General features: G+C 40.7%; 1 protein-coding gene across 1 annotated transcript; it reads left to right on the top strand.

The window, feature by feature from the left end:
- Positions 1-1,038: 1,038 nt before the first annotated feature.
- Positions 1,039-25,177, top strand: grm2b (glutamate receptor, metabotropic 2b). The gene is made up of 6 exons (XM_083533469.1): positions 1,039-1,641; positions 6,972-7,597; positions 17,330-18,167; positions 18,998-20,061; positions 22,752-22,932; positions 24,051-25,177. The coding sequence occupies exons 2-6, from the start codon at positions 7,082-7,084 to the stop codon at positions 24,122-24,124; spliced, it is 2,673 nt and encodes an 890-aa protein (XP_083389595.1). The 5' UTR covers positions 1,039-1,641; positions 6,972-7,081; the 3' UTR covers positions 24,125-25,177.
- Positions 25,178-27,663: the final 2,486 nt, after the last annotated feature.

Below are 27,663 nucleotides of genomic sequence, written 5' to 3'. Positions count from 1 at the left end.
TGAGTTGGCACCTGGAGGTTTGCCGGTTATTGTTATACCGGTTTGCCCTTCTCACTCGTGGCACATTTATATTTCTCGCCTCTGAACACACTTGACCAGGCATGTGCAGATATTAAATATTCACACCACTCTAATTGCCTTTTACACAGTTTGCTTCCTATTTAGTTATTGCCAATTCCCACCAAAAACAACTTCAACTCATTTCTGCAGGGATCTGCCTCTTTAAAACTTTTTTCTTTTGTATAGAGGAATCATTTGGGGTTTATATGTTGCTTGGACTGGCATTTATGGCCAATTACGGTGAAATATTTACTGCTCCGTATGAGCTACAGAGAGTACCAATGCTTTCAAGGCAATAAGAAAGACATACATGGGGCAAGACAGTGCAGCATGACAACAAACAACACCGGAGGACAAAAGCTAGACAATGTGTACTGTGCAGGATGTAAATAAAATACAAAGTGCTCGAACATATCTGATCGGAATATAACATCAAGAATAACAGCAGGACGTGTCTGTATGGTAAATACCGAACAAGATTCTCGTCAAGAGGAAGTTACGTGAAGTGATGCGACGACTTCCCTAACCGAATGAAGCACGGTGATGGGTGCTCTTTTTTTTCCCGGGTGAAGTTCCCATTCAAGGAATTACACCCTTCATGATGTCATGAAGATCCATACTTGAAAAAACTTCCTAAACCTGGTTGGCACAGAAATATTTTATAATCTTTTATTAATTGATTTTCTTTTTTTTTTTTTTTTACTTTGGCCACGTGTAAATAACAGAATGCATTAAATAGCCATAGTACATAATATGCTTAAGTGAAGGTGGTTATAAACACAATTTCTACAAAACACTTGTTATTTAACATAGACAATTAACTTTTAATAATACAGTGATGCTTCCTTTAAGGAGAAGCAAATAACACAACACTTGATGGAAGGAGTCTCCAGTGTTGGAATGTTTTTAACAGTGAAGAACAAGTAATAGAAAAGTAATCTGAGGTCTAACATCAGTCCACTTATATACCTGCATAGCTCCAGAAACCCCTGAAGCAGGCTGTTGCTTATATTTCTGTAATTCTTTACTGGATGGAGTGGATGGATGGAGCTGGAGCGTGTGCGGGCGTGTGTCGTTCAGACTCCACCTTTCGACAATGATGAGCAGAGTGTGCAGACTCAGGGTCACACTCCTACCATCGCATCATCACATCACACAAGCAAACACACATATTTATACACACACACACGCACGCACGCGCACGCGCTACAGGAATGTGCTCTATTACAATATGATTTTATTTTTGCACCGAGCCTGAGCAAACTTTCCTTTCTCCACCAGCTCTGTATTGACCTAATGAGTGACTTCCAGAGAGAGCGAGTGTGTGTGTGTGTGTGTGTGTGTGTGTGTGCCGAACCGAACCGGACCTGACCGTGGAATCATCAGGCGCGCGGTAGAAATGATGCGCTCACGCGTGACGCGCATCTAGACTTTTCTTTTACTCGTCGCTCTATCGGAGCTGTGCTGGCTTTCATTCGTCACTTTGGGTTTTCCAAAACCTACTTATAGAAGAGAAACTTTCACCGATTGGGTTTTTCTGTGGTTTGAGCTGAAAGCAAGGAAAACTTTCATCCCTCACAGGTAAGAAACCGTTCACACACGCGCACACCTGCATGCGGATAAGCGGAGCGCGCGTTCATCACATTCATCACCTCATTCATACACACATCTTTCTGTTATCTACCTCTGAGGAGAGAATCAACCCGTGTGGAGTGATCAATCTCATTATAACATGTAGGCTTTCCGATCCTTCCACGTGAGAGAAAAGATATCAGGAATCTCCTGCGCTTTTGTGCCATCAGCCTCCTCTTTATCCAGGGAAGTGATTATTTCGGATTTTGCCCAAATTAATAGTCTGTGTGAGGGGTGTGGTGTTACAGAGAGGAGAATGTTTCTCAATGAAATTCCTGTATCTCAGGCGTGTTAAATATAAAAAACACTTCCATTTCTCAGATTGCTCAAGATCATTTTTAGAAACAAAGACAGCAGAGTCTCTGCTTTTCCTTCTAATTTTAGTGCATCTTTCACCACGTGAATGAAGTCTTTTTCTTTTTCTTCTTTAAGTAATAATAGTAATTTTAATAAAGATGCATAATTTGACCACCTTAATGTATTTATAATTGAAACAAATTAAGCACATTAATTTATGAAACAAGTGCAACCCCTTGCTGGTGTGACCCCCAAAACATGGAAAAGTATATTTAGATTTCTGAGAATGAAATCAACTATTAATTAAACTTCATACATGCATTTTGAGTTGCACCAGGGTTCCAGGGATATCCAGGGTTTAATCTTGTGCCTTGACCGCACTCATGGAAAAAGAAATAAATTAAAATCCCATGCACATTGTTTCAATCCGAGTTTCTCATGAGATCGGATTAACTCTTCGAATCTTTAATTAACCACATTACATAATATCAGCGTGGGTGTTTAACCGGCTGGGGTTAATTAAACTCTGGGGGATTTCGCTGTGAATTGCTAAAATGACCGGTTGAATGAATCATGTCTCATATATACATATATCTGATGTGATGTACTATTTATAGGCCATTGTTAGTTTCAGAATATCTAAACTTAAAAACCAGATCCTTACGAACCCCAGTTGCAGCAATGACTGATTTTCTGTAACAGTAGTCTACATGTATATCTGCCCTCCTACCTAGGGGTCTTTGTGATGCTATTCGGGATGCCTGGTGTGTGTTTCATGACTGTCACAGTTCTAACGAAGGAGGCTTAATGCGTCTTTAGTGTTCCTGCTAAAAAGATGCAGTGTGTTGTGATGACGAGGGCTGCGCTCCATTCATCTCACATATACATACATATATATAATTACATAAACACACTTGACATGACAGTCTGGTGAGGTCTGAATCACTTTTCTTTTAACTACTGGATAAAGGTTTTTTTTCCCCACACACATGTAAATAGAAAAGCCAAGTTTTCTCTAGACACCTCTCCACCATCAAGCCTCACTTCAGCAATCCTATAGAAGGTCATTAGAAGCCGGAGTCTCTAGAGTCATCGCTCTCAGGAAGCCATGGTAACTTGGAGAGGAACACCAAAGCGACATGATAAAGACAGCAGCATATGGTTTTATTTTTGCATTCATTCAGCTTGGCTTTAGTCCAATGAATCGTGGGCAGTCAGGAACAAGAAGCCACTCTTTTTTTGTTTTTTTTTGTTTTTTGTTTTTAAGTAAATGAACGTTCTCAATTAAAGCTGAAAATTACTGTACAGTCTTCACCATTTTATGTTTTTATATGCTGTTAATGATCCCGACTGCTGATAAAATTTGAACAGGTTGCAATATCAGGACCTTTTTCTCCAAATGCATCTCTGGTGTAATTATTTTAAGACCAAGCAACAGCTATACAGGATCTCCAGTTCAATCCTATGCTCAGGGTTTGAGCTAGAGCGAGCAAGTTTTCCCAGTATTTACACTGGTTTTCTACAATAAAAAAACAAACATGTAGCTTGGCTGAGATAAATTTGCTCCGGGTATGAATGTATGTATGTATGTGCCTGATGCTTGGTGATGAACTGGCATGTATTTAGGGTGTGTTTTCTCCAAATGTTGCTGGAACAAACTCCGGATCCACCGACACCCCCCCCTCTCCCCTCCCCACCGGACCAGGACAAAGCGCTTAGTGAAAGAGAAAGTGAGAAGTAAATACTATACTTTATCAGTTGTATCTCTAGTAAAACCTACTTCCCAATTGAAAAGTTTCTCATGTGGAACCAAATCATCCAATGGAATCATGAGCACTTTTCTGTTATATCCTTGTTTTTCTAAACCGGGAGATTTGTTTTACACACTTCTGGTGGAGTATACTGAGATTCACCTTCATCGCCATGAGAAAGATCCTGCTGAGATCTAGCCATTTGTTTTTTTCCCACGTCTCCATCATGTATGCCATTATCCAGCTTCCCTGTGGTTACCTAGAAACATCCGTCGTTCAAGTGTTGAATTCTCTGTCCGGCACTGCAGGAGGTCTAAGGCACAAACATATCCAGCGTGGCACTCTCCGACAATCAAATTACGCCAGAGTGAAGAAAATGCTCGGCAAACCAAGCCATTAATTCTAATTATCGGTTGGAAACGTGACAAAAGTGAGAGGGTAGGAGTGCTTGATTCGGAGGCGTGCTATCAATCTTATGGTGGGAATTCGAATCATTAACATAAACGCTCTTGTGTTTAATTGGTCTGAAACTCTGGGACCTAACGTAGGCTGATTTTACTACCAAGAACGGTTTTGAAATAAAAAAATAAAAAATTCCCAATACGCTCTTCATCATCACCACCTCCATCATCAATATGATTTAACAGCTAATCAATTATGAAATGGAGTTTCGTGGATGCCTTGAAGAACCATATATTTATTTGCTGTTGCCCATTTGTTCAAAGCCTCTATGTATCGAGTTCTTCTCCTTTTATCATCTCAGAGGGAACCCTGAAAACTTCCCAGTTAACAGGGATCTTCAATCTATTGACATTTTACCCAAAACGTTCCTCTGATCTGGAAGTCTTCCACAACCTGGTAATTGGTTGAGAAGCGGTGGGTATGGTCCTCTGTCAAAGTGGAACTAATCTTTCTGAGACCCCCCAAAATCAAAATGAACATTTAAGCTGGGGTTCTTTAGAGCACAAATAAATATGGACTCTTTTTTTTAAACCAACAATAGTATAAAGTTGTGAAACTCCACGTCCTTTTGTGTTGTAGGAGACAACAGACTCCATATTTGTTTACAAGCCCATCTATAAACTATAGGTATTATACGCAAAGAGCTTTGTACTAAAAATAAACGGCTACAGGTGGTGGAATTGGATTCCACTAATACAAGATCGGTAACAGAAAGAGCACTAAGAAGTGACAACTTTGGACACTGAGCGAGGACAAGTAGGTGATGAGATGTACAGGCAGCTTACTTCTTTCTGTCAATTATTCGGTGAAGGTGTGTGCTTTCGAGCGATGCGCTTCTGTTTGCATCATGTTGCACAAGGCGCCGTGACACGAAGCTCCGAAACACCGCAGACTGTTACGAGGTTAAAAATGATTTAACATCACTTTCTATAAGTTATCTTTTCATTATCATGACAACGAGACCTCAAAAACGGCATGTCGACTTTTACTCGTTATTTCTTGATCGGCATGAGGAAAGAGAGGTTTTTTCCTAATCGTCTTGTCTCGGGCCTGATCATGCCACATTACCTTGGCATCGAGTGTCCCATTAACTCTGGGCCCCAACCTTGTTGATGACACAGAGAGCCCAGCTGCTCCCATCTGCTGCGTGAAATCCGAGAAAAGATCCAATTTGAATGCCAATTAAATATTTTGCGTGGCCTGTTCCTGGACACTGCTGGTCATCTACGTGGTGGCGAGCCAAATCGTCTTTCACGATGAGGGTGAGACAGATGTCAGGGACCGCTGCCATGAAAGAGCTCAGAACACATGTCTGAATCTTTGAGGTTTAATTTGAAGAAAAACTGCAACTGTAACAGCCAATTCTGGTGCAACCAATTCGACTTATTTCAACTTAAATTGTCTTGTAAGAACATGCAACTTGTAAAAGTGTCTCATCATCTGCATAAGTTTGCATTTTCCTGTCACTGGATTGCTCAGACAGAATTCAGACCATTACCCAGAGGTGTTTATGCACATCCACATGCAGCAGTATTGGATTATTCATATTCAGTCAGCGCTTTATCACAGTCAGGGCGATGGTGGATAAATGGTCCACTCCTGGAACACTGGACTCATACAGCTGGACTGCGACACTGGTCCGGTTCATAGGATCATGGTCCAATTCACTTTTTTGGAGGAAAACTGGAGAACCCAGATTGTGGCTTTAGTGGTATTTATGTAAAAATTGGTAGATAAAAAGATTTTATATTCATTGGAACTAAACGGATCAAATCAAGATTTAGATCAAAACCTTTTTATCTTTATCACCTATCTGTACACACCTTTTGCGTTATTGCCCCACATCAGCGTGTTGTGTATTTAATTTTAGATGTTAATACCATATTATTGTCTTTGCATGCGTAATTTCTATGCACCACAAAAAGATCTTAAATTAACTGCTATATGCTGCTTACCTTTATCATGGCACCTTGTCCCCCCCCCCCCCCCCCTTTCCATACCCACGGTCTGCAGTTTCCATGGCAACGGAGGTCGAGGAGGAACACTTTAATAAATATGAGGATGTTGCTTCATTAGACAAACCCGGAGAATTTGGCGTGGAGAAAGACGAGTCCGTGCAACAGAATCTGCATAACAATAAAGCCAGGACGACCTACGTTAAAAGATTCTAAACGGGAACGTCATTATGGTGCCTGGGAAGTTTGTCTCAGATTGTAGATAAGATCTAGGTAGAATTTGGCAATTTTTAATTGAAGGTTAATGAGGAGTGGGATTGACGAATATGACAAATGATGAATATCAGCTCCCAAGTTTACCGAACTAAAACTGGACGCTGATTTTTTTTGTAGTGAAATTTGGATAGAATTCCCCCCCCCCCCCCCCCCCAAAACAAATTTGAAATTGAGCCTTAACCCCAGCTTCTGGTTGTTTGCTGGTACGGTGCAGGCTCTGATGTTTCAGAAAAATAATCAAATAATTCAATAAAATTAATGAGTCAATAAAAGCAGCAGAGCCTCCACGACCACAGAGGTCAATCCAATTAAACGGCTAGACAGCTCTGGATATTTTCTCTGCCTAATGTGATGATTAATGATTAGCACCATGTCTGGTTCTAATCAGAGATGTTCAACTGGTAGGCAAACATTAGAGTGTGTTAAATGGACTGATTAAATGATTACACTTGAGAGATACAGACATATACTAATGCTCAATTAAATCTATAGTCACATTAAAATCCTTAGGTAATTTCTGTATTTGTTCCTCTTCCAGGTCCTGAAAGAGCCTTAAAAAAATGCAAGAACATTCACTGGAAGCCTTAACAGTCTATAAAATCCAACATTTAAACATCTAAAGCGACGGCACGTTCCCTACGACCAAGCATGCCAGTGCTTCCAGGAAGGATCCACTCCCCCATCATGGCTACTCTATTTCTCCACATGATGGCCGCACTTCTGCTCATCCTTCCCGCAACAGTCCGGGCCAGCCCAAGGTACATCCCTGCACTACCTGGTGCCAAGCGTGAGATCATCCTGGACGGTGATCTGGTGATCGGTGGCTTGTTCCCTGTACACGAGAAAGGCGAGGGCACGCAGGACTGTGGGAAGATCAACGAGCAGCGTGGAATCCAGCGTCTGGAGGCCATGCTCCTGGCACTTGATGAGATCAACCAAGACAACCGCATCCTGCCTGGCCTCAAGCTGGGAGCCCACATTCTGGACACCTGCTCCAAAGACACATACGCTCTAGAGCAGTCACTCGAGTTTGTCCGCACATCGCTCACAAAGGTGCACCAACCTGGGTTCATTTGCCCCGATGGGTCCAACCCTGTGCCAGACGAGGCACCGCTGGCTATATCTGGAGTGATTGGGGGTTCGTATAGTGATGTCTCCATACAGGTATATATATATATAGCTTTTATTATGATTAAGTCTCTTAGGGATCCATGAATGACATCAGTCCTAGTGGTTGCTAAGTTTGATTTACAAGAGTAGATATTGTTTTTCCTTTCTGTAAGGCCAGTCGTCTTTTTGTATACTATGAACAAGCCCACCCACATCCTATCCAAAATGTGCTTTTCTTCTTTCAGTTAATCCAAAATGGCCCCTCATATGACTAATCCCCCACACCTGTATGTACTTTTCGAACATCCTATTTCATCCCATCCCAACATCAGATTTACTGCCCCTTTGCCCCTCGTACAATAAGATTCACTCTACTAGATTTTTGGAAGTGGCTTTGGGGATTTCTGATCAGACGAGTGATATATGGTGAAGGGGTCCGGGGTCCAATCTGTGGACGAGTGTTCAGTGAAGCCGAGGTCAAGGCTATGTGCAGGACATTTAAGATCTTCTGCAAGTGATCAGAACTAAAACTTTCCGTTACCGTAATTGGTTGGTTTGCTTAAAAAAATACAATAAAAAATACCATTAAAATAAAAACTCCCTTGAGGTTATCGGATCCGGCTTCGTCAGTTTAGGGATAAAACGGGACTCAGAGTAAGTGTGCAAGGGTTTTATCTTGAATATTAAAAGCATGAATTCTACTGCCATCTGGATTTCATTGGGTAATATAAATGTATTTTCTGAACAAAAACGTCATGGTACAACACTGACTGACTCTATTGTTGTACCAACTGTTTCAATATAAAAATAGATTTCTTTAGACATTATTTATAGTTTTGCAGGCACATTTATATTATGATTATATACCGAAACACCTCTCAGATCTTAGCCCTGCGTATTAATAGCTGACATGTCCATGGGCACTGTCACAGCTCTATTGTTGTCCGAAAGCCATATTTGTGTTGGTATAAATTCTCTTGCCACTTTCGGAGTTTCCTGATGAGGGCTTTCTGCCTTCCAAAACCCCGACAGGACTGTCGGCACTGAAGTGTCTACTTGTTCCTGCGCTTCACTGTAGAAAAGCCATGAGCTGCGAGTGTAAGCATGGTTAATTACCGTCTCCTGCCTTTCGGCTGTCACTGCCAAAGAGAGGGGCCGAGCTCTAATTATGTTCCTGTTGCATAATTAGGTTTTGTTCCGGGTTTTGTCTGCACAATCTCAACCACCTGAGGGATTTGTAGTGTTTGCTTTTTATTCATTTATTTTTTCTTTTTTGCAAAAAGCTTTAGTCGGCTAAAAGTCAAGGAAATATTACCTAGTGAACCGTGCTTCGATAGTGGTTCGATATTTATCTCAAAATATTCCGAAAAAAAGACAAGAAACACATGCCAAGCTTCATTACTAGAAATGTAATTATTGCCCCATAGATAGCTAATTGGTGTTTCTTAGCCCTATTCTTGGAGTGGTCTTATTTACATTGGTAATTGTCCCTGAAATAACTGGGCAGTGATTGGAGTTAACTATGTGCTATTTGTGGTGCATTAATCAAAACTCCTTATCATAGGGTTTAATTCAAGGGTTTGATTGTGTTTATTCTGAGGAATTTCATCGCCGCTGTCATGGATTGTCGAATGCTGAAGTTTAAATAGAGTCAAATTCAGAACCAGGACTCAGCAAAAACCTATTGACTCATACACAAAAATTAACGGAGAAAGTGGTTAAGAAGAAAAAAGAAATAAGCGCGATTATTATTAAAATAGGAACAGAAAACGACAAACTGTATAAAGAAAGTGGACGGTCAAAAGGGGACAAACAGAGCCGGAAGTCAAAAATGTGACAGGAAGTCAAATCAAAACTTACTGGCTCACATACGGTACAACAGAAATGCCTTCACAAGTTTCCCAAAGAAGCCAGAGCTTTTCTTTAAGCCTTCAACCACAGTATGATGTCGCAGTGATGTGTGGTAGGAGAGAGATAGTTTTTCCAGACTCAGGCTGAATTTAGTTGCTTGCCATGGCAGGAAACCAAGTGTACAAACAGGGACATTTGTGTGATGCCAGGAATAATGGAGACAAGAGGTCGACTGATTCCTAGGTTGGATCGTAGTTGCTGATAACCGATTAATCAACTGATACTGGATTTAAAAAAACACTACATGAAAAAAAGGACTGAAGTTTATTACAAAAAAAAAAAAGTACTGAAATATATGAATGTATTCATGAATAAATGATAAACAATAGCTAAATATATAAAAATATAATATAGCGCTCTTCTTGCAGCGCACGATATCAATATCACAAGAGCATGTGGCATCGGTGATTTGCCTCCAGAGGCCGCTCTCGTAATGACAGCAGACGGAAACCCGGAAAAACTATCGGTATGGATTTTTGCCGACAGTTCCAGCAATCAAATTTCGCTGCAGATTAATGTGCAAAACCGATTAATCATCGACCACTAATAGAGATCAGTGTATGTTTGTTCTTTGAACAATTGGGGTACTATCCTAATTTACCAAGTAGACTATCAGATGGACTACAGTAGATGCTTTAATTGTTATATAATATACCAAACAATTCCCCAGACTACATGTCGTAATCTAAAATAGCACCCACCAAATTCTCCTCGCTCTAGATCGCATCCTAGTTCACAGCTGGTGGAATTAGAGTGGCTTCTCGAGCCGTTTCCTCCGTCTGTGGCAGGACTATCATAGCCCTAGAGACGCTGCTTTGGCAGAACCCAAGCCACCTGTCCTCCACTGAGTCGAAGGAGCTAAGAGGAGCCTTCAGGCTGCCTGGAGCTCAATCAGCCTTCTGGCACAAGAGAGAGAGAGAGAGAGAGAGAGAGAGAGAGAGAGAGAGAGAGAGAGAGAGAGAGAGAGAGAGAGAGAGAAGACGCTTGGCACAAGCCCTCAGCAAACATGATGTGGATGAACACGCATATAAAACAGACAGCACATGGCAACAGACGTCCCAGCAATTTTAGGAGCTGGGAAGGTTTTTTTTTTCTTCACACAAGTATTTTTTTCTTGCTGCATGCCATCTGGATTGTGAGGTAAAATGAAGAAGAAAGTATTAGGAGTCACTAAATGATGTGAAGGAGTCGAATGTAATGTGTCTGTTTGTAATACAAGCCTGCACTGCACAGTTCTGGTTTCTGGCTCAGATCTGATCTGTCGATTTGTAGCGTTCGTGAAGTGAACACAACAAATAAATGGAATTTTTTTTTTGGACAATAGATTCGGACACTAATCAGTAACTATTTTTTTAGGCTTTAGTTTTGCTTGAGGTGATTCCTAATTTATTAAGGAAATCTCAAATTTCCCAACTCTCCCACTGAATGTCACTTGTTCCTCTGTGCTGAAGGATGATCTCAGTGATAAGCATTGGGGAAGAATTTGAAATGCCACCTACTGCATATATATATATATATATATATATATATATATATATATATATATATATATATATATATATATATATATAAAATCTCAGAGTCTCCCATCTAAGTTGAAAAGAGATCAGATTTTCTGTTTCCACACAATCCTGAAGAAAAAAATCTAATACGTCATATTAATGCAGAAAATTGAATCTGTATTACTACAACCTGACATTAATGTAACCTAATGCAGGTGTGTGAGTGTATTTCCGGGTGTTATTATGAGTACTGGCTTCAGCTTCCCCTGTCTTAGGGTTAAGGTTAGGCACGTGGGTGTGTGTCTCATACCGGATGACTGTACTATCTTTGGTGAGTGATTGTGTGTGTGTGTGTGTGTGTGTGTGTGTGTGTGTGTGTGTGTGTGTGTGTGTGTGTGTGTGTGTGTGTGTGAGAGAGAGAGAGAGAGAGAGAGTGATATAAAGATCTATATTTGAGTTTGTGTGTGGGTGAGATTGGCAGACTGGTTGTGTGGTTTTCTTGAGGACGAAACACCTCCCTCACCAGAGAAGGAAACAATAATGGAAACACACACACATACACACACACACACACACACACACACACACACACACACACACACACACACAGGGTTGCTTGCATTTAACACCAAATTAATATGGCTACAGAATCTTAATATTACACAACGACACTCACGCATACGTTTACAATTAATTCAGTTTGTGCACAAAGCCTGAGGCACGCCGGAGTTTTCGCTCTGGCTGCGACATTTCAGTCTGAATCTGTCACTCTTTCACTGCGAGTCTTCCTGTGCTCTAATTAAAGTGGCAGAATATTGCCTAGGTTACTGAGTCTCTGTGTGTACGAATGTTTGGCAGATCCTCCACGCGCGTCATAGTTCACACGGCACTCGAAACGCGAACCAATTGCTAGTCGCAGCCGCTTTCATCTTTCCTGCTCTCATCGCTTTCTCCGGCAGGTGAAAGAATAAATTACAGTATATGTTTTCACAAAATCGACCTTGCGCATGCAGAGCATCGGGAATAATAATTGCCATGCAGTAACGTGCGCAGCGAGAATTGTCCTTGAGCAGGTTCTTATTGCTTTTGCATACCAGCACTGTATTTTTCTGTGTGAAATCAATCCTTTTGCCATTGTTGTACAGAATTATAGAAACGAATACAAGATAAAGCAACTATTTCAATATTTATGAATTTGTACCGTCGCTTATTTATCTGAGGCTCTTTATTAACGAGCTTTCCATCCAACGCATTGGACAGATTCCGGTTTTCCTCCTTATCTCTTGAAGACCAAATAAAAAGCAACGCGTCGTGCCGTGCCGTCTGATGATGTTCCCTGGAGACCATAAAAGTTTGTAACATTTTTGCCCAAAGAAAATATTACCCTATTGATGGCGATTGCACGTTTATTTAAAATCCGTCTATCTGAATTAGAAGTCACTAAGAAGCAGCACAACTTCTTAACAATGAGAATTGATGCTTGGCACTATAGTATATCAGCAGGTAACAATGACTTCAGAAAGAGAAATTCCACTCGGATCACACTGACGTCGAGTGTCATGGAGACAGGACTCGCAGGATCAGGAGTATTAATGATGTTAGTGATGTAAAATGAGCTGCACAAGGTCACTCACACAGAGACCTCACCTGTGCTTTGTCTTCGAGAGAATACTAATACGCAATATGCTGCACGTGAACTCTCTCTAAAAAAAACCACACATCATTTGAAATACTCAAACCTTATTGAGCGAATTAACAGCCCATATTCTGCAAATGAAATGGCACCAAATCCCAAATTGACTTGAATCACGTGAATCTGAAGAATGGAATTTCATTTCCCATCCATTAGTGTCACTGTTTTTAGGGTGAGAGGATCTTTTTTAACTTCTCTGTAGCTGTGTGGGAAGCCCGCATGCCTGGCGCCGGAGCCGTTGAAACAGATGGGCCTTTCATGTTGAAAGCAGGACTGTAAAAAGCTGACGGACTGCGTCAGACACACTCCGATTTCGTTTTACTCGCACCCCGGGTCAAACCACCTCGCCGCTTCAGCCGTATGAAGCCTTTCAGGCCCCAACCATCTCCGTAGTGCTCAGCTCTTTTCTGTTTTATCCCCACTTTCTCTCACTCCAGCACGCATGCATACTATTTTTATCTTTCTCATCTCTCGAACACTTCCTGCGTTTTCTGTTCTCATCTCTCTGTCCCTGCCAGAAGCAGTTTTCCATTCAGTAGCTGCATCTATCAAAGCTCCCATTCTCATTCAGGACTTGCACTGTAGATCACTATATGGACAAAATTATTGGGACACCCTGCTTTTCCAGCCGTATGTGGTTCTTTACCAAACTTTTACCCTAAAGTTGAAAGTAGAGATCGACCGATCGTGGATTTTACCGATACAGATAGCTGATCAACTGATTTTACTAAATAAAAAACATGTAATATAGTAATTAACTTTATTTGAAAAATTTTTAAGTAGTGAAACATGAAAATGTACTTAAGAAAATAAATATGAATATATTAATTAGTAAATATTATTATATAATTAATAAATTATTCATAATAAATATAATATAGCGCTCTTTATGCAGCGTGCAGTCTCGGGCGTAAAAACAAACAGATGACACGTAACGTAATGTAACGACAGTGGACCGGAACCCGGAAAAACTACAGGTAATATAAGTATTGGTCGACCTGTAGTTAAAAGCACACAATTGTATCGGATGTCTTTGGATGCGCTAGCATGAATGACATGTGAACAAAGCCAGTTCCATGAAGATCTGCTTTATATGTTGTGAAATGAAAGATCTGCAGTGGCCTGCTCCAGAACACTGACCTCAACCCTACTTAAAACCAGTGGGATTAATGTAAACACTGACTGCACCGCAGGCCTCCTCACCTCACCTACACCAGCACCCTTGTGGGTGAGCTTCACAAGCACAATATCTGGTGGAAGGTGAGAAGAGTGGAGGTTATTATAACAGCAAACGGGGACTAAATGTGGAATGGGATATTTAATTGTCTAAATATTGATGAATAGAATTGCTGAGAAAAAAATCTCATTGCCTACAAAGAGCAGGACTCATTGGGACCCTTAAATGTGGTTGAAATAGTGACGAAATAGCGATTTCTTTTTCTTTTTAGGTGTATTTCAAAAGACCCCAAAAATGCTCTCTCTCTTTCTTTCGCTAGTATTGTGACAGTTGGACTTTGTTTGCCTTCGTTAACTCAGACAGATGTCAGTGAACGCTCCGAGAGAACACCTGCATACATACATACGGAATGCAGATATCATAAATATTCATTTAGGTGTGTGAATATCTGAGGAGACGAGGGGGGAAAAAAAGAGAAAAACGAAACAGAGAGACAGATTAGTGACGTTGCTCCCTGTCTGGAAAGAGTTTAGGGTGATGGACTGTTAACAACAGCTGAGCTGGTCTCTGTCAAACGCTTCAGTGCGGTTCTGAGACACTCCACTTGAGAGTACGAATGGAAAATGAAAGGGAAAGAAGCATGCAGTGACACGCAAACAATATCCTAATGCACAAACATACCAGGCTTGCATCTTTTCGGACAGGATGATGATGAGTCTCCCTCAGTAGGGAGTAGTGATAGTGGAGCAGTGTTTTGGTCCTTATTTCGACTCACTCGTGTCCAAACTAATTACATTCCCTCAGATTTTCCTCTTTAGGTCAGCGATTCATCTGTTCTCCAGTGGCCCTGAACCAGCCATGGCTCTAAGAACACGGTTGTCGTGCAGCGTTCAATATGTGAACACTGAACACGTCACATCTAATAGCTTTCAGCACGTGGACAAGGCTGTACTGGTACCTTTGGGGTTTTAGTACTCTAGTTTTTCTCTTCATTTATCTGTAGTAAATGCTGTATTCTGGTCCAGACCAATGCAGCTCACACTCTTGTTCGCACCTAAAGGCGAATCCTCTTCTCGACATGTTCTCGGACAATGTGAGAAGAACGGAATACAAAAGAAAACCCACACAGACACAGTGAGAACATGTTTATCTCAGACACAGACAGTAAGCCGAGCTCAGGATCGAAGCCACGAGGCTGTAAAGCATCGATGTTTCCTGCTGTGCCTCTGTGCCTTTGTGGATACATTTCTCATTGAGAAACCCTCTGTTTCACACCAAAATACAGGCTTTTTACATTATTTACAACCACTGAACTTTCCACACAACACATTCTTTCAGCAAAACAATGTTTTTGATCCACCTTCACGTTTGGAAACATACCAAAAAGGTCCTGGAGAAAAAAATTACAGAAGAATGGAATACAAAGAACAAAACATTCTACAAAGTCTTTTCATCTCATCAACATGTTGAATGGAACGGCTGAGAAGGTCTGCTGTCATTATAAGGGCAGCCTGTTTTTTGTGCCATATAGAGAGAGCGTGGTTCATATTTAATTAATAATTTGTTCATTAAAAAATTATATATTAGTATTTTTTTATTTAGCTCATTTTTCATGACTTGGTACTGCTTTAATTGTATTTTTTTTTTGTAATAAAGTTCAGTTCTGTTTTACCTGAAATGGTAAATTATTTTTTGTTTGTTTTTTGTTTAATCCAGGATTCATTTTAAAAACTATTGGTTGATTAATCAGTTATCACTAAGTACGATCCAACTTAGCTCCCTGTATCTGTAACAATTTACATCGGACGACCTCTACTGAAGATCGCTTGAGACAGTTCCATGACAGATTTTTTTGCACGAAATCATTTGCCAATTTGTGACATCAAAAGAATGATTAGAGACCCATCTATCAAGTTTCACAATATAATTTAACGTTATTTTTGTCTATTGATTTTTATTTGTTTGGTAGACCATGACCGAAATGATTGCACTTGGTTACATTGTTTAATCAGTTTAACCTTAAAGGGATTTTGTAGAACCCTCTAACATACTAGATGCAATTTAAAACGCCAAGGTACACTAACTTTCTCAAAAAGCTATTGTAAACCATTTTGTTTAAAACCCACCCCCGTTTTCCTTGGTTTAAATGGATAATTCAAAAATTGCTCTCAGTGTTAAACAGTGTCAAAGCCAGCAAGTAACATAATAGTGCACATCCCAAAGCTGCATGCATGCAGAGACAGATACAATAACAGCAGCCGTATGTGTCTGGAGGCTAAATTGCAATAGATTTGCCTTAGGTGGAACTCGAAATTGGAATTTCCGTTGGGACGGGGAAAATTGCCTGCAACCCCTTAGGAGGATTGTTATCGGATTTGGTCCACTGGGCACTGCAACGTCCCGAGCTCATGAACCAAATGTATGGAGTATCTCAGAGGGAAGTCTGTCCAGGGGTCAGTTTTTGATGTCCATGTAATTGCAAGTCATTAAAACACAAAAAGGCAAAAATTGATCCTATAGCAGAACAATTGGCCTGAGAAGCCTCTGTCTAATGGTCTTTTAATGTTAGCAGCCTTACGCTATATATGTGAATCTTCCTGGACACTGTCTTTCACGTCATTAGCTGGCTCTCCCCATGGGCGTTATTGTCACTTCAATTTGCAGAGCGAACGACTTCTCCGTGTTCCTCTAGTGATTGCTTTGAAGCTTTGGGAAATAAGAATGTAAATGTAATATCAACCTGATTGTCTGCCTCATAGTTCATGAACAAACTGCTGTGAAAAGAAAGTTAGGGGGGGACATACCACATCCAAATCTAAATGAACTGCTTTGTCTTTATGCTAACTGTAATATACAAATAAATGTTTTATTTTGATAATGTGCAGCAAAGTTGGAAAAACTCAATACAATGGCTGCTGGCAACAATTATAGCGAACCATAAAAACTAGATTTCAACACCTAAATTTAACCTGATCATTCCCTGGGATAAATATAACAATATTTCTTATCTGTCATTTTTGGGTGCAGCTGATATCTCAAGCCATCAGAATGAAACCTGCCCAAATCCCATGGTTAGGCAAGCAAAAACAATTGACCCAGATGAGCTAGATAACAAATGAAGATGGAGGCTTTGTAGGAGCCAAATCCCTCTCCATGCCAAGTAGATATACATCTTTTCATAGAGTGGGGACATGGACAGGCGTGGAGATTGTAGTGTGGCTGATTGCTTGTCAACAAGCTTTGCAGAGTCCCTGGCTATCTATCTAAATTTCTTTTGAGTGGAGACAATGTGACTGGAGGTGCAATAAGTTCGGAGGAGTCCATCAGTAGCTCTGTGAACTTGTTGAATAGCTCAGGTACATCATGCTATACATCATCATATAGATCAAACTTCGGTTTCTGGTTAGTTGCACCAGCTTAATATCCACAATAAAATTGTCTTGATAAAGTTAAAGTGGAATAGGACAAATAGACTGTCTTCTCTTCTCCCCAAATTTCTCCAGGTGGCCAACCTGCTGCGGCTCTTCCAGATCCCTCAGATCAGCTACGCCTCCACTAGTGCCAAGCTGAGTGACAAATCCCGTTACGACTACTTTGCTCGAACTGTTCCTCCAGACTTCTACCAGGCAAAAGCCATGGCTGAGATCCTACGGTACTTTAACTGGACCTACGTGTCAACGGTGGCCTCGGAGGGTGACTACGGCGAGACGGGCATTGACGCTTTCCAGCAGGAAGCACGTGTGCGCCAGATCTGCATCGCCACTTCGGTCAAAGTCAGCCGTTCCATGAACCGAGGTAACTACGAGACCGTGATCCGCTCACTTCAGCAAAAGGCCAACGCCAAAGTGGTGATCCTATTCACCCACAGCGAGGATGCCCGGGAGCTCCTAGTGGCAGCAGCACGCATGAATGTCACCTTTATCTGGGTGGCAAGTGATGGCTGGGGGGCACAGGAGAGCGTGGTGCAGGGCAGCGAGAAAGCTGCCAACGGGGCTTTTACCATCGAACTTTCCTCTTACTCCATCCGCGAGTTTGAAGACTACTTCACCAAACTCACTCCGGAGTTCAACACACGCAACCCGTGGTTCCGAGAATTTTGGGAGCATAAGTTTGGGTGTCGCCTGCAGGAGCCAGGCTGCGCCAGGCACAGCCTGAGGGACGGCTCGTTCAAGCAGGAGTCAAAGATCATGTTCGTTGTGAATGCCGTGTATGCAATGGCGCACGCCCTGCATAACATGCGGCAGGCCGTGTGCCCCAACACCACTCGAGTGTGTGACGCCATGAAGCCTGGCAACGGCAAAAGGTTCTACCGCGAATTCATCCTCAAGACAAAGTTTGATGGTGAGTGATATGACCATGCTTACTGCATCCTCGTGAAGGAACACTTCAGAAGTAATAGCAGTGGAAAAGCTAGTGGGGCCAATTAGCATTTACTTGATTTGCATAATGATAATTGCCACCTACTGTCTTTCATTCGTTATCAACAATGTTTATCCGTAAAGCATAAGGAGAGGAGAGCAATTTTAATGAATGTTCAGGCATCACGTTCCTGCTGGATGTTGTTTTTATTTGCTGGTTAAAAGGATGCTGCGGAATGTTAAGACTTAAAACAGTAATTATTAGGTTAGCTCCAGTCTGCCTAACATCATAGGGAGGAAATATGATTAGAAAATCAAACACAGAGATGATTTTAAAGCTGGTTGAGCCTGGAAGAAGAAAATGTTGATTCTGCCACAATTAGTGTTTGAATAATTCTTCAGGAATTCAAGGCAATACATCAGAAGCACTGTATTCGGTTGCGGCAATAAATTCCATCGGTTTTCAGCAAATAATCCGACCGATTGTATTTCATCTCTCTAAGATCAGTGGAGACCCCAGCTGTTTGTTCCAGCCCCCAGCTGTTTTTTTTTGTTTGAATCTAATACGATGAGCCTTTGATGACCCGTAATAAAGAGACATTAAACGCATTAAAAAGTGTTTTGGCAAACAGGTGGTGATAATTAACAACCACAGAACAAAGCCCATTTTTCAAAAACTTTGCTGAAGGCGGGATGAGATCGTTTTCTGGCTAATGAATGTGTTTGTGAAGAATGCGCTCTTTAAGTAAAACCATTTTTTTTTCCTAAAATTAACTAACTTTATTTTGTTTTCTTTCAACTGTTCCCAACTAGCCCCATTCAGGCCTGCTGACACAGAGAATGTGGTACGTTTCACCTCCTTTGGTGACAGCTTAGGCCGTTACAACATCTTCTACTATCGGCAAGAGAACGGAAGGTACGTCTACAGGAAGGTGGGATACTGGGCCCAAAGTCTGGTTCTTAACACCAGCATTTTACACTGGGCCGGAGGAGCACTACCCACCTCCCAGTGCAGCGACCCCTGCCAACCCAATGAGGCCAAAAGCATGCAACCTGGAGATGTTTGCTGCTGGATCTGCATTCCATGCCAAGCCCATCAGTACCTTCTGGACGAGTTCACCTGTGAGGACTGCGGCTTTGGAGAATGGCCTTTAGCCAACCTGACTGGCTGCTACGAGCTTCCTGAAGAGTACATAAACTGGTCGGATGCCTGGGCTGTAGGACCTGTGACCATCGCTTGTCTGGGTATGATGTGCACCCTGGCCGTGGCTGTAGTTTTTCTGCGTCACAATGACACTCCAGTGGTAAAGGCTAGTGGCCGTGAGCTGTCCTATATACTTCTGTTGGGGGTTCTCTTGTGCTATGCCATGACCTTTATCTACATTGCCAAGCCGTCTGCAGTTGTCTGTGCGCTGCGACGTCTCGGCCTCGGCACCTCGTTTGCCGTGTGCTACTCCGCCCTGCTCACCAAGACCAATCGAATTGCGAGGATCTTTGGCGGAGTTCGCGACGGTGCCCAGCGACCTCGCTTTATCAGTCCCGCATCACAAGTGGCTATCTGCGCTGCACTGATCTCTGCCCAGCTACTGGTGGCTTTGGTGTGGCTCCTGGTCGAGGCACCAGGGGTCAGAAAGGAAATGAGTCCCGAGAGACGTGACGTGGTGACTCTAAAGTGCAACAGTCTGGATTCCAGCATGCTGGTATCGCTCACCTACAACTGCATACTCATTGTCCTGTGCACGTTCTACGCCTTCAAGACCAGGAAGTGCCCTGAAAACTTCAACGAGGCCAAGTTCATCGGGTTCACTATGTACACCACCTGCATCATCTGGCTGGCCTTTCAGCCCATCTTCTACGTCACTGCAAGTGACTACAGGGTGAGTGAAGATTCCACTTTAATGCAAAGTCTGTCTGAACAGCTCATTTAAACATTTATTAAACGCAACCAACCTAGGGTGAGGTGCGAGTACACATTGGATAAGAAGCCAGTCCATCACAAAGCACCAGTAGTAAATTACCATCACTGACAGAAACACAAGCATATAAATTAAACCTAGAGAACGTGGAGCTGTAAGTGAGCAACACTGCCACTCTGTTACAATGTGGCACGCTGGACCTTGTAGTATTTTACAAAATATTAACTCCACTGTAAAGGACATGGTGAGAGGTTAATCCTACGCTCCCAGTATTCCAATAAATCCACAAACTTGCATGTTCAAGTAACAAAATGCGCTTCTTTTAAAAAAAAAATTACTTTATTATACATACAGCTCCGACATGCCACCGTGGACAGGGAAATAAGGGCCAGATGGCCCTTTACTTCTGCTGCTTAACCAGATAAATCCCGCAAATCAACCAACACAAACATGCGACGCACAAAGGCGTGAGCACGTAACACTCGAGTGTGTTACGAGTCCCTCCGGGAGACTGTGGGCGGCCTGTCGCACTTTATCAGCGGATTCGTTTTGCTGTGTGGCATGAGATGTCAGAACTCGGTTAGCTCCACAGTACACAGAGTTATCAAGAACGGCCCAAGGCTGTGTGAGCGGCGATGCCAGGCCCGCCGTAGAAAACAGCTGTCACAAGAGATCACTGTGCCAGGAGGAAAGCCAACGTTTCCTCATCAGTGCAAAACGGAGCCTGAATTGAGGAAACCACTGCAAAGAAAATCCTGAGATGCGATGACAATGGGAGAAAGCAATCATGTTATGTAGTGGGAAAGTCTTTATGGTATGGCTTCAAAAGAAAGGTCATAAAGGTGACGCATTAAAAAAAAAATTTGCTTAGTGCACAGGAAACTAAAAAAGTTGTTAAATTAAATGCCAACTCAGCAAAACGCACTCTGTGTCTGTGTCTGGCGATGCCGATAAATGATAAAATTGGGCTTTGAATCACTGAAAACACAAAATAAAATGCATTTGCTAACACCAAGAAAACTAAACTCTGTCGATTGCTAGCATCTTACAAGGTTGGCAGGCGTACATCCTGGCAGCATCCCAATATATTGTATGATAATTAAAATGCAGCGTGAAAATTTAAATATTTTGACTATTTTTTTGGAATAGTGAGATCGATAAATCGTAACTCTGAGACTACCTGTACTGTAAAATATTTAAGCTAGTTGCTAAACATCAAGGCGTATCCCATTATACTTTCAACATACAGTATAACTTGTGAAAGATATTTTAGCAAAAATCTAGGACTATTTTTCCTAATAAGGAAAAAGTTACAGCAGGTTCGGTGCAGTATCTCACTGTACAAGAGGTACTTTCCTGAGAATGGGCTAATGGTGCACATAATCTGTAAACATTTCTAGGGGTCGCTACAAGTACCCTACTCTTACCAGCCATTCTCTGTTTGTTGCAATGAGTTCAAATGAGTAGGAAGCATTGCTCTACACTTTTCTTGTAAACATGACTTTTGCTTCTTACTGAAGCTCTAAAAAAAGATTTATCAAAGTTTAAAAATTTAATCGTTGCCATGCTACATTCTAGACCCAGCGATCGGTTGTATCAAGATATAGCAGATGTTTACAACAGTCAGAAAAAATTTATTCGTAACGCCTTTGGCCATGTTTAAAATGTAGAATCATAACTAATGAGGAGTTCTGTCTCTGTGTGAAAACAGTTTTGAAAAGGATTAGTTTTAATGTATTCTGGCATAAAAGAGCGGCTCGCGGCGATGGGATTCAGCGAGGCAACCCTCGGCCTCGCAGATGGGAGCAAAGTGCAGCGATTGTCAGCACAACAAAGAGATCTGTATTTTCCTCACTCTCCCTTTTTCCTTCCCACAGCGGTTTGGCTCCTGTCGAGCCTCTCTTTGGTATTTTGTCCAGCATTTTACGGCTTGCCACGGCGTAGCGCAGGGGAGCATTCCCAAATGAGCTCTGCCCGTCACACGCCGGTGTCTGGTGGGTTCGCAATAACAGCGTGGATGGAACCAAAGTTTTCATACAGAGAGAAAAAAAAAGTGTTGAAACCCAAATGAATTTCGGAGCTGCGGCTCTAGGAAATGTTTTCAGAATTTCAGCACAAATGAGCTGGAGTTACTGCGGGAGACAACTGAAAGTTTTCCAAACATCTGCTAAATCTGTACACCTGTGCCATTACAACAAATTTTACACCGGACCATTTTTACTGACAAAATCTGCGCATTACAAAATAAATCATTGTAGTTGACATGTTCATAAGCGACCGATTTAGTGGCAATGTGTCGATAGAAAACAACAAAACATTTTGGGGAAAATCTCAGAATATGAAATTGGTACAATGCTCATATATAAGTCACCAATTAGAGGAAGCCTAAGCATGACACAAATCTCAGTCTCGTTTATCTGAGCCTGTTTTCTGCTGATGACTAATAAATAAAAGTGAGCAGAAAATGATTTGCTCCAGTCACACTGCACTATTAGAGGACCTTCCGTGGACTATGTGAAATAGCACATTCAACGTCATTAAATGTAAAACGGACTGCTAAATGAGATGCTCAGATCATTCTTTTTCATCTTTAACACTGTGTTACAAAACCGCCATCTCGATCTTCACTGCTTCTAAACTGTACTCCACAGGTCCAGACCACCACCATGTGCATCTCGGTGAGTCTGAGCGGCTCGGTGGTCCTCGGCTGCCTCTTCGCCCCAAAGATCCACATTATACTTTTCCAGCCGCAGAAGAACGTGACGACACTGAGAAGCAAGGACAACCGGTTCTCCACAGCTGCTACAGCCCCCAGCTCCACCTACTCACATGGTAGGTCGAATACCTGCTTCCTCCTTATCAGGGTTAAAGGAAAGATCTGAGGTGTTTATTCTACAATCTAGGATTATACAGTGGATGAGAATTATTTTCTATTACAATACTCAAACGCTGTATTTTTGCATATTTTGCAAAATACTCAGATTTTGTTCGCCGCATGCATAAAACCCTGCCGCTTCCTGACATCGCCAACGTTTTTACAACATTCTAGCGATATGGATTATTCTCCTGACAATCGAGGGAGTGAGCGAATGAATGAAGGATGGATGGAATGAATGAATGAATAAATAAATAAAAATTTAATGAATAAATCAATATCTCGTGTGTCTCTTAAATGCAGACAATCGTTAGGCTAAAATACGTAGAAAGGTTGTGTAGAAGATATCTTTAAAAAAATGTTTATATTAAACGTAAAAAGAAAAAACAACAACAAACACATGCACACACTCATATACACAAACTTCTAGGCCCAAATTGGGTATAACAAATTTTTTCATTCAACTTTATATAATCAAATACATTTTTGCCTATTTAATAGATTATTAGATTTAATCAATATAATAAAAATGTGCATTGCATTACTTAGATTTATTCCATTTAATTTTTAGAGATTTTATTTTTCATTTAAACCAATCAGACGTTATTTAAAATTGTTTTTAAAATGTCAAATGTTGATGTTCGCAAATGTTAATAATAATAAAAAACATTTATTAAAAATGACAAGTATTGTTATGTTGTGTGTTCCCTCACCCTAAATTTTATTAAAAGCCCAGAGGAATTTTGTGCACTGTTACACCCCTAATAAACATCCATTCTAAACTAGTTATATATTTACATATGTTTTCACAGTAAACATGATTTATAGGCTTTAAACTGACTTTTACTTTCAAGTACATCTACCGAATTTCCTCTGTATATCAGCTCTAACTCCGTTCACTAGATCGTATACGACTGGGATTCAGTCTTTTGGAAACAGTATCAAAGACCTTTATGTGGTTGACTGATCAGCACGGTTTCACCGAGATTACATCATGTTTCTGTGCTCAAAAGGTTAATAGTTGAAATGTCTCTCACTTGAACTGACCGTGAAACATTTGGCATTTCGTCCCCAGCTTCAGCCGCGACCGTGGTTCCCACCGTGTGCAACGGACGAGAGGTAGTGGACTCTACGACGTCGTCATTGTGAACGAGGGACCGTAAGACTGCACACGACTCCACTCGACTACACCATCTACAGTGATGTCATGGATAAATCTTTTATCAAAACCTCTTCTACCAAGGGTGCTGCTGTCATCTGTTTCAGGCACTCGAACTCAAATTCTACTAAAACAAATACTTGACTATAAAAGTGTTCAGTATTTAAAAAAATCCTGTAAATGTGATTACGTGGAATGAACGTGCCAGTATGAACTAATGAGTGGGTTTGTTGCCACATATCATTTAAAGCTACAAGACTTCAATGGCAATGAACGAATGTTTAAAGTTTGGATTTGTTGGAAATAAAGTAACGCATTCAGAGGCGTCTTTAAAACGACTTTGTCGACATGCTCTCACCAGTTTTTTTGGTATTTCTTTTTATTTAAAAGAGTTTTAAAAACGTAGTTTAGTTGGGAACTAAATACTAAAAAACTGTTTTGGGTTCCATCCAATCACGTGCATTAATTCAGATTATTTCGCATCAGGTATCTTAATGAACCAGAAACTTGGTACATTGTTCACAGTTTTTCATTCTCTTTCACCGCTCTGGTCTGATCACCATCCCAATGAAAACATTTAAAGATGATTAGACAAAGAAGTTTACATTTATTCCCCTTTTTGTCACTACGATAAAAACACATTTATATGTATTAATAAAAAAAGTTAACAATTCAGTACAATTCAGGTTTATTTTTATAGCGCTTTTCACAATGGACATTGTCCCAAAGCAGCTTCACAAAAGGTTGCCAGTTGCTCATATGAGTCTCTTATGCAAACCTTTATAAGAAAGACAGTTTATTTAATTGGAAACAAATTGTACATAAATACTCCTGATTTTGATTTATAACCTTCTGGTGCACATAACTAGCCAGCTAAGTCAAGAACAGAGACACATCAAGATAAATTCTGTAGTAAAAACTCTGAAACCTCGGTCCTCCAAAAGGCTCATCTACTTAAGATAATGAAGCGGCCCTCAAGAGGAACATCTGGTGAGAGAAAGTCAACAAGGGCGTGTTAAAAAAAAAAAAAAAAGGAAGAAAAAGTGTATTTGAAAAATCTACTCGTATGAGGTGTGTTGGTGAAGTGAATGCTTGAGAGTGCACTTTGGAGTTTAAGGAACATAAACAAATCCATATTTGACTTCCAATCTGGACTTCACTACATGAAGCTTATCAGGTAACAATATGTTCTTCTTCAGTGATAGCACCAAGACACACACTTTCCAGCGTCTTGCTGTAGGTACAACCCTGAAAAGTTGTTCTTAAATATGTATACTGTTCCTACACCTACAGAATTTAGGCAAATGATTGCGAATTTATATAGACCTCTATTTACATATATAATTATTCTCAGTGTTTTGCTGTTAGACTAGTTCAGTGTGTTTCATTAATAGCACTGAGGTTCAGATATTGTATGTGCAACGATCAAGTAAATAAACGACTTTTCAGGGGGTGTATTGACTTTTTCCACTTATTAGAGCGGTTTCTTGGAAATTCGATCGCGTTTGTGAACCTGACTTGAAGCGGAGCTCCGGCAGGACGAGCGCCGGAGCTCCGCCATGTTTTACTGCAGTAGCTCATTAGCAGATTTTGCTTTTGTACTTTACGTGTCGTTAATATAATGAAATGTCCCATGTTTTCTTTCCATGCACTAGTCTAGTGGCGATGCAAGAACAAAATCTCTAGAGTCAGTATTTCCTTTTGAACTTGAAGACTAAATCTGTAGTGTATCAGATTTAAATAAAGTATTTGAAAGTAGCTATAACAGTATAAAAAACGAATGTGTTTCAGTGTGAACTTTGGTGAACCGGTCAGTGCTATTCCTGTAATATATGTAAATAAACTTTTTTTAATGACAAGCCTGTCTGTTTCATTGCAGCGCTGAGAAAGTGTAATGAGTGATGGCATGACGGAGATTCCTCTTTTACTGTTTTTTAACCATTTTCCCCAAGAATGGGAATTATTTTTTGACCGGACACAAAATCTTATTTGCCCACAGAACTAATTCTAATTTTAGTTCCTATTCATTTGTGTTTTTGCGTTTTACCGAGTTTACTACATAGAAACAACAAGAACAGCCAGCAAGAACATTTGTGTCTCTTAAAAAAAAATTTGCCACTGTGCATGCATTGTTTTATAAAAACGGAAGTAACAATAGAATTATCTACAGACACTAATGGGTTTTTTTCAGGGGTTTGCTGTTAGAATAACTTGGGAATTCTGTCCTAAACTGTATCATGCTAAAATCATGAAGATACCTGGATACTCTACTATTAATGCACCGACAGGCTTTTCAGCTCATATTGCCCACAATACCTTGCGTTACCTCACAAATTTCAACCTGTAAACATGGCAACCGAGTGAATCCAGTGCTCTAATTGAGGGGGGGGCTGGGAGGATCCAGGACCCCCCATAAGGCATTAAGGGCCCCCATGACAACAACTAGGGACCCCCAATAAGACTTGACACAATTCGAGCGCTGAGTGTATACCGGTGATGTTTTTTTTTTTTTTTTTTTTTTTTTAAACAAACATTTTCAGTGACTTTATTCCCACCAAATATTTATGGTTGGATGTAGAATGTACATAGACATTCTCTTTGTGCACGTCCCTTTGTTACATGCTCTTTTGCTACACACGCAAAGGTATTTCCATTTTTCCTTCACGAAAAACTGATTTTGTGGGCGTCGGCAAATGCAAATCAGCTGCGCCGTGCGCGCGCCCGCCCGTTAATTGACGCGTGATTGGCGTTCATTAGAACGCGGGCACGCGCGCCGGGAACGGCTTAATCAGCGTTTATGTAAGTAATTTATTAGAATTTCAGTACAAATGTTTATTAAAATCACCCTTTCGCTTAACCGTGACAAAACAACTAACTCTTGAAAATATTTCAGAAATACTGATGAAGGTAGCAGCATCTTGCTTTTAAATAAATTTGGTTGAGTTTTTGTTTGTTTGACATTTTATTTGCTTAAAATATTTTAGTCAAGTGCCTTTTTTACATCTGTATTTTGGATAACAGTGTTGTACTAAAGTCGTTTAATATCTCAGTAATATATTTCACTTATATCAGTAAAAATGAGGAGATAAGAAATGAAAACTTACTTCTCTTGGCCTGAGGTGACTTCTTGTTGAACACGTGACTCTGGACTATTCCAAGTGTTTCATAGGGGTGGTGTTTCATTTAACAGCTCTGAGTCAATACAAACAAAATGGAATTGTTTTCATCTGTCTGAGATGGGAAATGGATTCACATTTGAGAGAAGAAAAAAAAATATTTTTATTAATGATTGTATTTAAAGCTGAAGTGTAATTTTATAGACTTCATTACAAAATGTTGCTTGTCATTTTGCTGAGAAACCAGAAAGTCCTTTAATGCTCCTTAAAAGAGGATCCACTACTACAAGAAGGTTGTGTGAATCAGCTGTTATTATAGAAACAATAATGTATTGAAAAAGTTAATATAAACCCGCACTACAGTCACAATCCAGGATTTAACAGGTATAAGGAGACATAATAAGGAGTCAAAG

Source organism: Silurus aristotelis (assembly GCF_946808225.1).
Source record: "Silurus aristotelis genome assembly, chromosome: 28".
Classification (NCBI taxonomy): Eukaryota; Metazoa; Chordata; class Actinopteri; order Siluriformes; family Siluridae; genus Silurus; species Silurus aristotelis.
Note: the sequence above shows the minus strand (reverse complement) of the source record. Positions and strands in the feature narration are given on the sequence as shown.